The following is a 12061-nucleotide window of genomic DNA, read 5'->3' as shown; positions in this document are numbered from 1 at the left end:
CCATAAACAATAACAAACACTAATGCTAAATTTAAAACACAGAGTGTAAAACAAAACGAGACATACTTTTTTCCTTTTTCACTAAAAGAAGATATATCCATATCCATATTTAGTGAACTTAGGTGAAAACTCAGGCTCCGCTGATCCCTTCAATCTGTAGGAATAACAAAACCACAAACTAACAGCTTTTAGTGACTAGTAAGGTCAACAGCCCTAATGGATCCAATCCTACACTTGGTGGGATCAAACCAGGAGGCTGAGTCACTGAAAACTTAATTTAGCTCTCAATCCTCAGTGTTTCACACAAGCTCTGCCACATGTACAACTATGTTCCCACTGAAAAAGATCAGCAGAGAAAAAATACAACCGGGCACATGATACCGAATTCAACTCTATATTCTCTTCACATGATAAAATCTAACAATTGAATGTACCTATAAAAAGTCACATAACAAGTTAAAACAATCATTACACAAAACAACTTAGAAACTCCAAAATTCTACCTCGTAGCTATCCATTTTCTAAAGAATTTCTTTTCCGAACTTACAAATTCAAACCAAATCCCTCTTCTACAAATTGTAGCTATCGATTATCATTAACAGTAACATTATTAACCAACTCCTTAGGAGACATGGACATAGACAAACTTTGTTGTTGCTTCTCATTAACCTTAAAACAGCTAGCGTTACCAGAGACAGAATGCTGAACAGACCCAGACCTATCAAAGTTTCTGTCTGTATTATCATTATTATTACTCTTACTTATTAAAAAACCCACATGCTCCAAGGCTTCTCTGGCCCTCTTCCTCGCTACGGCAGCCTCTTTCGACTTTTTCTCCGCCTCAATTCTCGCCACCAACATGGCCTTCCTCATCGACGCTGCTGCAATCCTCGCCGCACAGAGCAGCATCGCTGCTGACTTGGAGTCAATTACATGAACATTTTTATTATCAACAGAGGGCACGCTGTCCGTCGTGTTCGCATTCGGATTTGTGTTTGTGGTTTTTGCAGGTGGGGCTTTAAAAAAATTGAACGTGGTGGGGTCTTCACAACGAGGGCAAAGAAAGGGGGACGAAAGTGAGGATGACGTGGCGCAATGTGAATGGGTGAAGGAAGCGCATTTAGCGCAGGTGAGGCGTTCAGAAGGGTGAGGGGGATTAGAATCGTAGAAAATGAAGCAAATTGGGCAAAAAGATGAAGGGTAGAGGCGAAGAACACAGGAAGTGCAGAGATTCTGTTGGATGCCACGTAGGCGGACTCTGTGGAGGAAGAGACGGGTGTGGGTCCTGCAATTTCCGCATTCTCCAGAGGTGGATGTGGTAGCAGTGCCTGGTGGTGGCTGTTGTGGTTGGGGTGGTGCGTTCATAGAGGGGTGGTGGGTTTGGGTTAGGGTTAGGATTGTGCTTTTGTTTTGTTGGTTAATAATTAAGGGTTTATGGGGAGAGATTTGACACGGAGGAGAAAGACGAGAGTGCGTTCGTTTATAAAGAAATGATGTCGTTTTGAATGGGTAACGAATTATTTCTTTTTTAAATTTTTGTCGTTTTAAAAATATTAGTTTAAGCTTTTTGATAAAGAATCAGTGGTGGGAGTTGAGATGAAAATTTTGATTTGAATTTAGGGTTTTTAAATTGTTACAATTTTAATAGAAAAAATATTTTTTTAATAAAAATGGAAAAGAAAAAGAGAATTAGAATAAAAAATATTTCTGCAACCAAAGACAAAGATATATAAGTTTCCTTTTCAATTTATTCTTTTATATTAATATATTTTTTAAAAATAATAACATATTCTTATAGATTATTTATTTTTTATTAGGTATATTAAATAAATAAATTTACTATTTGTGATATTTAAAATAGTTAATTGATTTTAATTTTAGTTAATTTTATTATTTAATATATTTATATTATGTTTGTAGAGTATAAGGAGTTTTTTTTGTCGATAAAGAATGAAAAATCTTTATCATCCTTATAACGAGGATAAGTCAAGAATGAAAATTAATATTTTATACAAAGATAGAAACGTGAAATAGGATATTCAACCTTATCTTTTCTTGTTATCATCCCTAGGTTGAAGGTGGGTGGGATGATGATTTATTGATGATATATATAATTTTGATTAAGTTTAATAATTTAATATGATATAATGTTACGTAATTAATTGATTTTAAAATTAAAAAAAATGAAAATCTTGTTACTCAATGGTATATATACTATTAACTTAGGTTTATACGAATAGGCAAAGAAAATTTATTTGCTCACTTTGTTGGTTATCAATCTCTAATAAGATCGAGTTTAATTGGCCGATAAGACAAAGTATTGATTAATTATAGAAAAAAAAATTATGTGTTTTCAGAGGCCAAAAGACTACTTTTCACCCAAGGTTTGATACAAACCCAACCTTTTTATATGGTAATTATCAAACTCAATTGTTTATATGTTAATTATCAAAAATCTAAATACTCGTCTATATATTAAATTTTATTATTACTGTCAGAGATAAAATCATTATTTAGAAATTGTATTTAAACTCATATTTTGAATTATTCTCAAATTGTAATATTTTTATTTTTATCCCTTAACCTCATATTTTTTAGGTTTAAAAACTAACTCCCTCCCCCCCCCCCAAAAAAAAATCCAAGATTGCAAAACTCCCATTTTTTTACCATAAACAATTGCCCCCTAGAGTTTTAAGAAATCTCAGCTTAACCCTTATTCAACTTGGGTTTTCAGATTTTCATCCTCGGCTACCAATCACTTGTCAATGGTCGTCGACTCTCTCCCTCTCGCCTTTCCAATCGATTATTCTTCCTTCTCCAATTGTCTTTGTTGAAGATGAAGACGAAATCGTCTTTGTCTCTGATGAAGATGAAGACAAAGCACTGAGTCTTCGTCAGACGAAGACCGATCATCTTCATATTCATTTGAGACGAAGATGATTTCATCTTCGTCTCTGATGAAAATGGTCTGATAACAAAATGAGGGTGATCATGAGGGAAAGATAAGAAAAAGGAAGAGATTTGACCACCATCTCCGGTGAATCGTCGCCAGAGAAAGGAAATTGGGTTCAACTGTAACTTTCTAAAATGTTGGGGGCCGACATATATGGGAAAAAGTTTTCAACCCTAGAGTTGGGGGGAAAAAAGTGAGTTTTAAAACCTCGAAAATATGAGTTTAGGAGACAAAAATAAAAATTTGAAAACTTTGGGATAATAAAAAATATAAGTTTAAATAAAAATTTTAAATGATAATTTTACCTATGACAATAACAATGAAATTTAACAAATAGGTGAGAGTTTAGATTTTTAATAATTGGCAGGTTGACAGTTGGGCTTGCATCAAACCTTGGGTGGAAATAATCATTTGGTCGTTTTCAAATCATATTTTTGGCAATGTTTGCTTGATTTCAAAATTTGGCAAATAATTTGTCTTATATCTTTATAAGCACACTGATAGTCTTTATCGATCCCTAATGTAAGAATCAGCTCAAAAGTTAGGCGTTAACAAAAGTGAAAGAAAACACAAATGCAATTAATTGTTAGTATATGCAGTAGGAACCATTCGTATTGTCGATTTCAAGACATTTCATCTTATATGTAATCTTTTAAATAATTTATTAATAAAAAAGTGATTCTTTTGTTCATATACATAAATTGTTTCTTTTATTTTTTGATAATATAAAGTGTGTGTATAAATTGTCTGGATGACTCACTTAATACAAATTCAATCATCGAATTATTTCCTACAGATGTAATATAACTTAAACAATTATATCACATAGTAAGCATTATTGAATATCTTCGTTCAATGTCATGAGATGACATTAGTGTGAGTGACGATGAAGGTCATGTCATTAGAGTATAAGTTTAGATTAACAGTTAGAGAATCGTTTTTTGAATATGACCAATAACGATAAGTCACATGGTTATAAATTCATAGTTAATGACTTATTGTAAGATTATATTAATATACAAAATAATCATTTGATTCAAGACGTCATAGTCAAATTCGATATGGATACATGTGATTCATATGATGTATATATACGAGGTTAACCACATCTAATAAGACAAGTCATATTGGTCATGTGTTATTTGTATGTGGAGAAAAATGATGGTTAAGATGGGATCCGTTGACTTGGAAAATATTGAATTCTGAATATTCACTTATTCGATCTGAATCTGAGTTCTAAAATGAAATTAATAAATATTGGAAACCAAATCTTTAGTCAGAGTATAATGTAGGTCATATAAAAGATGTTCGTTATGACATGTTTCGAATATTTAAATTGATTATTCGTAATGAATCAAAATTAAGACTTTAATAATCCATAAATTCGAAATCGATCTAAATTAGATAATGGAAGGATAATATCTATATGGAATATATGATCGGAGATATTATGTTCGATAGAGTATTTCTTCATTATGGTTTAGGGGCTATAACATATTGCTAAATGTTTATCATAGTCATTGAGTTTTTGATATACTTTTGGATCGTTTAAAAAAAGACTCACAACTATGCTACGATGAATATAAAGGGTAATACCAATAAACCAAGCTTTCTAAAGGAAGGATTAATTATCTAAGGATGACTAGTACCTTTCGAAGGATAATGAAAAGGCCAAAGGACTATTTCCCACCCAAGGTATGCTGCAATCATAAGTTTCCACCCTTTAACTATGGAAATACCAAACACTTACCCATGAGCAGTTAAAATTAACGGTAGTAAGGGTAAAATAGTTATTTTCTTTATAATATTAAAAAATAAACTAAAATATAATCAATTTTTGCCCCCTAAACTTTAAAAACTAAAATTTTCCCCCAGCCTAAGTTTTAAAAAATGGCAGTTTCACCCTAGGGTTTCGTTTTGAAATCTCCGACGACATCTTCGGCTTCATTGCTGACGGCCTCTCCCTCCCGAAGCATCCTCTCCTTCCGACGATCTCTTTCTTCCTATTTAGACGCCCGATCAACATCGGAGAAATCTTAGGAGACGAAGAACTTCGTCTTCCCAGAGGTCTTCTTCTGGGAAGACGAAGAACTTCGTCTTTCCCGATGAAGTTTTTCGTTTTCCAAGGTTTCTTCGATACTGATCGGGCATCCAAATAGAAGGAAAGAGATCATCAAAAGGAGAGGATGCTTCATAAGGGAGAGGTCGTCGACAATAGAGTTGGAGATGTTACCGGAGATTTCAAAACGAAACCCTAGGGTGAAACTGTCATTTTTTAAAACTTAGGCTGGGAGAAAATTTTAGTTTTTAAAGTTTAGGGGGGCAAAAAGATATAAAATTTTTAGGCGTTAGGGTTCTGTTAAATTCAACCGATCATGGGTAAATGTTTGGTATTTCCATAGTTAAAGGGTGGAAACTTGAGATTGCAGCATATCTTGGGTGGGAAATAGTCCTTTGGCCTAATGAAAACATATAAAATGTTATACGAGTGTAAAAAAATAATATTTTAAAAGTTAAAATGTTAGTGAGATAAAATTAAGGTGGCTAAGGTATATATTTGATATACATTCATATTAAAGCTTTAAATTATGAATTTGTTGGGCTAAATAAGAATTTTGAAATTGTAAAATAGCCACCATTATATAAAGTGCATTTTAGTTTATTTTGAACTAACATAAACATTTTTGCACTTTACTTTCTCTCACAAAACAAACTAATGCTCTCCCCTCTCTGTAGGATTTGGCTTGGAAGGTGCACTCTTTTAGAGGTTGTTCAAGTGATGAGCTTAATTCATCATCCTATATCCGTATAGGGGGCAAAAAAGTTTGTAAAAGTTTTATCCTTCTATTATTTGTCTTAATTATACTTTGATTCTTGTCCTATCTACATGCATAACATTTTTGGCATCTTGTTTTTCACCTATTATTTTCATTAACAACACAAAAACAAATGCAAATGCAAAACACAATACACAAACAATTCAACCAACCACAAAACTCACTCCAATCTTGCAAATCATACGTCCGACAAGCACGAAGACACCCCAAAATGGATTCAAAGGTAAGTTTCCACTGCTTCTTTACCTTTTTCTTGTCTAGTAGAATGTTTATCAAAATACACATACACAAGCACATATGTATAGCATTTTCCAAGAAAATCACTGTTTTAGTTTTTCTTAGATTTGGACACCAATAATTATTCTAATTTGACAAAAACAACAAATATTACTTATCTAAAAGTAATGTAATTGTTTGAAGTTCCCAAAAAAAAAGCATCACATTCTTTTAAAGAATCAACATGATTTCATCTTTATTTTCAAATGCTTGAAACTAATAACACTAACACAAAAATATAGAAGTTTCTATTTAATATAGTCATGAGTCAAGATACTTGGATTGTGATGATCTTGTAAAAGAAAACAATGTTTTCAAATTTAAGTGTGATTGTCGTAAGTTAGAAGGGTATTTTTGGTACAAATAATAGGATTTGCCTAAATAGATATAGCTTAAATTTTGTTATCTAAATTGATATAAACGATAATTTTTTTGTTTATTTTAATTAATTTCCCTTAAAAAGAACATCTTTTATTAGCCATTATTGTACATTTGTACGAAGTGGTTATGGTATGCTTGAAAACACTTTGTTTCTCTTTCCCCATTAGCTTTTATTAATATAAGGTTGCAATTGCGGATAATTCACTCACCATTCAATTTCAGATCATCAATCTCAACTTGAGTTTTAGTTTGTGATATAATTATTAACACGGATTTGAATAGGACCACGTCTCTCATGAAAATGAACTTCCATTAGATTTGGAGGCAATGGAAGTTCATTTTTGTTTTAGGGTTATGCAAACTTTAGGCACACCTTTTCTTTTCTGCCCTTTTGAGAGCACGCTTAATTCAATAGTCCCAGAAAAAGAGAGAAGAATCATACCATTACCAGAGAGCTGATGAATGACTTTGAGCAAGAATGTTGACTTCAGCTCAGTTGAGATAAATGGAACAGCATTTACTTGGATAAATTGCTGCGCCAAACTTTCCTGAGATTGTTAAGGTCACTGACTCTATCAACCTACCCGGGAATTCAAGTTAAAATGTATACTTAAAAGAAAAAGACAAAAAGGTACTACTCCACTACATGCATCACTAATAAGCACTGCAGCATCTGGGTATTCTTTTTTTTACACTAAATTACATGTTTACATCTCTTAAATTTCCTTCAAAATACGGTCGTCAGACAGAGATTGTCATGTCCCTGGTTCTTTGATCCCTATCAACAGAAGAAAAAACTTAAGTCAATTGTTGAAAGCTTAAAACGACAACTGTGTGAGGGCAAAAACAAAAACAGAAACAAGGAGTAGGCTCCAAAATATCATTGCCATGTTGAGAATCTCCTAGAAAGTTAGTGCTTGTATGGTGATCTAGAGGCAATGGCATAAACTCATAGTTAGCCTATTGATAATAGTTTTTTCAGAAATGCATATAAAAAGAAGCAATTGAATCCCTTTTAACATCGTATTGAAAAATGTAATGCATGTTAAAAATGGATGGGATACATACAGTATCTTGACTATTACAAGGAGTCTTTGCAGGTTGATTTGTTGTGTCCGAGACCCCTGCATCTACTGCACTGGAGTTGCCGCTTCATTACATCTTGAGATCCAGATTTCTTTGTTGTAGGTCGGCCTGGCGGCCGACGAGTGGGAGGAGGAGTTACAGTCACAGCAACCTGGGAAGGATCAGACTGTGCAGGCCTGTCCAGATCAGGAATAGGATGTACCGTCTCTGAATATGTTACTCTGTACATTTCTGTCGTGAAATATCTGGAACAATAGTCATATGGACTCCGTCCAATACAGCTAATGACGGCAATAGCATGGCAGCATGGCAAACCAGTAAGTTGCCATCCTTTGCAAGTGCAATCCCAGTGATCCATATCAACCACTTCAACAGTGTCACCACGAACTTCACAGGTGCTCCCAGTTGACAGTAGCACTTGTAGATTACGGACTTTTAGGTCCTCCTTTTCCAGCTTTTCTTCCATAGATGGTGTCATTCGTGTCATCCAGAGATTTGAATCTGCTCGTCTTGTATAAGTCAATTCCATAATCTTACTCCGTATCATATCAACCATCTGTGTTATTGGTAATTCATGTGCATCTGACACCCAGCTGTAAAACAGCTCTCCGAAGTTTGATGCAATATGATTATATCGTGCACCCTGAAAGAATGCATTTGCCCAATTCTGGGGCTCACTCTGCATGATCCAATTGTAAGCTTCGAGAGAAATACTTTTGATGTTTTCAATGCTCCTTTGGAATCCTTCTGGTCTAGGCGCATAAGCAGCAGCATAAAGATCTTCAACCACAAGTCGCTTTACCTCATGAGAAAATTGTCCCTTCACGTCTCTTATAAGTTGTTCAGTTAAGTATCTTAGGCAATAAGCATGATATGAATCCTTAAATATCTCAGCAATAGACTCCCTTAGACCCTTCTGTTTGTCTGCCACAAATGTTATAGGACAAGGTGTTGCTGATAGTGCAGTTTTTAATTGTAATAAAAACCAATGCCAATTATTGTCAGTTTCAGCATCTACAACAGCAAAAGAAACAGGAAAAACTCCGTCATTACCATCTGCAGCTGTTGCAGCCAACAATGTACCTTGATATTTTGACTTTAAAGGTATGCTATCAAGAAAAAGGAGAGGTCGGCAACCTTGTAGAAAGCCATACAATGAAGCATGGAATGAGACAAATAGACGATGGAAACTTGAGTCTTCCTTAGTAGTGAAGGTGGCGAAACTACCTGGATTAGTCTCCTTTATCTTCTCACATAAAAAGGGTAATTGATTATATGCCTCTTTGTATGAACCCTGAAGCTGCTCCTTTGCTATTTCTTTCCCACGCCAGGCCTGAAAGTAATTAAGCTGGATTCCATATTCCACTTTGATATCATTGACAATATCCTTGGGCTTGTAGTTAGGGAAAATTTTCAACTTCTCCTTAATAATACCAGCCACCCAGCTCCTGGTCGCCTGATGCCCTGTTGTCACAGCAGCACCTTCACATGTATGAGTTGGATTCATCTTCTTGATACATATTAGTTGAGTAGTAGATAACCTTGATGCATGAATTCTCCAAGGACAACCTTCAGCTTTGCATTTGACAGTCACACGATGACTATCGTTCTTTTTATACCTAAAAGCAAACTGATGTGCAATGGCATATTTACGCAACTGTTCACGAAACTCATGAACACTGCTGAATCTTTGTCCAACACCTGTGATAGTATTCTGCCACTGATGAGCAGCTTTAGCATGCTTCTCATCATTGGAATCAACAAGAGGAAGAATGGGTGAAATTTCAGGTGGGAGCTCAGTCCGTGTATAATCAAGATTCACATCAATATGGGAGGTATTGACTACAACATCGAGTGATGCATCAAAAGGTATTATGGGATTATTAGTATTATCCACAATGTCTTCCACAACATCAAGGGGTGCATCAACTTGAGGTACTGCTTCCGAAAGAGTTGTTCTGCTTGATCTGCAGACTCACCAATAACTAAAGTTAGAACAAATAAGCCAAATATGAAAACAAATTGCCAACTTAGACATTGAGAAAACTACCTACTGGCAGGCATGTTTGAGACATCAGGCTCAACATTTTCTTCCATTATGATATAAACCTCAGCAGTAATAGAATCCCCATGAAACTTTATCATCCTCTTTAAGTCCTTGTCGTTGGAGATTGTAATAAGAGTTTTTCTGTTACCTGGGAGGAAGTACTTCAGAGACATTGTGTTAACATTACAACTAAACACTTCTGCTACTTCTGTCTTGAACTCATTAAACCTCATTTGGTCATCAATATCTATGGCATGTGCATCACCACCCTTATATGATAATGTGCCATCCTGTTCAGTCTCAAACTCACCACCTAGCTGACAAATTGCTATAATTTTGTTCTCCGCCATGACCTAACAAAGTCGAACAAAAAAAAAGTCAAACTCTTACAACTCTTGAAAAGTTAAGGCTACTAATTGCTGACACTATGAACTGTTAATAGTGAATAAAATCCATTTCAAATCACAAAAACCCTGAACCAATGAACTTTCCATACTTAAGCCTGGAACTTATGTCAACCAAATCCAACTTTTCGCTAAGAAGTCAAGCTAAACTGTCAATCTTGGACAACATTAACGTTAAAAGGCTCAAAATTTCCAACTCGTAACATTTGAACCAAAAAGAACAAAATATTCAAACACAGCTGAAATAGATGAAACCACCCATTTGGCTAGAGTTCAAGACTCAAACTTAAAATTAAAAAAACCATAAAAAAAAAAAGTAAAACAATTACTACCTTACAACTACAAGGTACTTTAAAAACAAAACATAGAATTCATTGAATGATACCAATTACAACAAACCATTGACACATGAATGACCTTAACTTTCACAACCCTAACAAAACAAACCTAAAGAGAAAAACTAAAAAAGCAATGAAAAGATTAACTAAAACCCCACAAGAGTTCCAAAAAACGAAAACTTAATCATAACATGCAGAACCCAGAAAATTTTTCTTAAATTTTCACCCTAAAACGCTAATAATCAAATACAACATTACAAATTCACCCTCTTCAAAGCTCAAATTAAACCAAAAATTAAAAACCCTAGAAAAAGAAAAACCGGGTCTGTACCTTTCATAAGATTGAAGAAGAGACGTTTCAAAAGTTCCAAATTTTGAGGTCTCACCACAAAAACTCAAAGCCAGAGAGAACAAAAGGTAACAGAGCACCAAGAGTGATGCGCTTTACTTTCAATTTTAAGCTAATTTTTAGGTTCCATTTTAGTGTTCATGTAAATATGACTAGGTTTTGAGCCAATAATATCATACCGCATCATCTTTACAGGGGTTTTTTTTTTTGGTGGATTTTGTTACCATGTCATATTGAAGGGGATGGATTAGGACCCATTTCGGTTGAGGGTCACTTTCTAATTTTTAATTAACAAATTTAATAATATAATTAAGAAAATAGTTCCAACTTAATCATTTGTTTTCTTTGTGGAATTAAAGTGTTAGAGTTCATTTTGTCCATCTTTCTATATTTATAATAGAAATTTTTTTTTTTGTTAACTGGGGACTTCGTCTATATTTGTTGGATAAGTAAATCCGAAACACAATAATCGAACTCATAATCATTATATCAGGTAAGTCAAAATTTTATAAATATAACAGAGACTCGAACACAAACTTTTACTTTAAAAATTCTAATACTTCACCTTGATGATTTTGTTTCATAATAATGGAGAAATTTATGAAATTCATCGGTCAATTTAATGTGACTATTTTCTATTAGTAATTACCTTATTAGCAATAGTGCTTTTGAAATTGAAGTAGAAGAATGTCTCCATTAAAGTAATATTTTTCAATTAAAATACACTATATATTTAATTAATTTGATACAGTTACTCCTGGTTTGGCTAGAAATGGTTTTAATAGCTTATTTATGAAAAAAGATCTAAAGAAATACATTAATTAATTAATAATAATCAAAATGAAGTTCCATTTATATGTAAAATATAAAAATAAGTGTTTAAATCAATGTAAAAATTTTGCAATTTGATTCAATCTTTTGAGCATATAATACTTTCAATAATATTTGAGTGTAAATTTAATCTTCAATTATTCTATATGCATCTATTTATACTAAAAGTTGATTCTGAATTATGTCATAATATTTGAATGTAAATTTAATCTTCAATTACTTTATATACATTTATTTATACTAAAAGTTGATTCTGAATGACATCATGACGGAAAATACAACATCAGTTTTTTAATGTATTTTCTACCATATAAGAATATCAAATTGATCATAATTTCAAATTAATAATTAGTATATATATAAAATTTGTAGATTCATTAAAATAAGAGTTCGAACAAATAGATTGTTTGTTTACCTTTTGTGAAGATAAACCCTACACGTTGTTTATATTTAGATGAACTTGAATTTAATCATGGTTGTTATGTGTTTGTATTGTTGAAATATTGATTAAAATAGCCTAATTTTTTCTTTTGTAGACATATGTAACTTTTTTTTTTTC

At 33.2% G+C, this 12061-nt stretch overlaps 2 protein-coding genes across 4 annotated transcripts; both read right to left on the bottom strand.

The window, feature by feature from the left end:
- Positions 1-297: 297 nt before the first annotated feature.
- Positions 298-1477, bottom strand: LOC123220330. Its single transcript, XM_044642516.1, has one exon. It carries the CDS (start codon positions 1363-1365, stop codon positions 583-585), a length of 783 nt encoding a protein of 260 aa, XP_044498451.1. The 5' UTR covers positions 1366-1477; the 3' UTR covers positions 298-582.
- A 5426-nt stretch (positions 1478-6903) lies between these two features.
- Positions 6904-10860, bottom strand: LOC123221657. Of its 3 annotated transcripts, none has more exons than XM_044644532.1 (5): positions 10654-10860; positions 9584-9933; positions 8671-9500; positions 7516-8547; positions 6904-7225 (listed from the first exon to the last, which is right to left on the bottom strand). In XM_044644532.1, exons 2-4 carry the CDS (start codon positions 9928-9930, stop codon positions 7529-7531), a joined length of 2196 nt encoding a protein of 731 aa, XP_044500467.1. In that variant the 5' UTR covers positions 9931-9933; positions 10654-10860; the 3' UTR covers positions 6904-7225; positions 7516-7528. The 3 variants fall into 3 exon arrangements, with proteins under 3 accessions (XP_044500467.1, XP_044500468.1, XP_044500466.1); XM_044644533.1 differs by having other exon boundaries at positions 8761-9500; XM_044644531.1 differs by having other exon boundaries at positions 7516-9500; positions 10654-10859.
- Between the last annotated feature and the right edge of the window lie 1201 nt (positions 10861-12061).

The sequence above is a fragment of the Mangifera indica genome, chromosome 7 (genome assembly GCF_011075055.1).
Source record: "Mangifera indica cultivar Alphonso chromosome 7, CATAS_Mindica_2.1, whole genome shotgun sequence".
NCBI classification, from domain to species: Eukaryota; Viridiplantae; Streptophyta; class Magnoliopsida; order Sapindales; family Anacardiaceae; genus Mangifera; species Mangifera indica.
This window is presented reverse-complemented; position numbering and strand designations above follow the sequence as displayed.

Excerpts from the sequence above, each read along its gene's own strand:
- LOC123220330 (XM_044642516.1), bottom strand. The coding sequence starts at position 1,365 with ATGAACGCACCACCCCAACCACAACAGCCACCACCAGGCACTGCTACC.
- LOC123221657 (XM_044644531.1), bottom strand. The coding sequence starts at position 9,930 with ATGGCGGAGAACAAAATTATAGCAATTTGTCAGCTAGGTGGTGAGTTT. Across the intron at positions 9,501-9,583 it reads TCAAACATGCCTGCCAGTAG|ATCAAGCAGAACAACTCTTT; the intron begins GTAGTTTTCTCA and ends GTGAGTCTGCAG.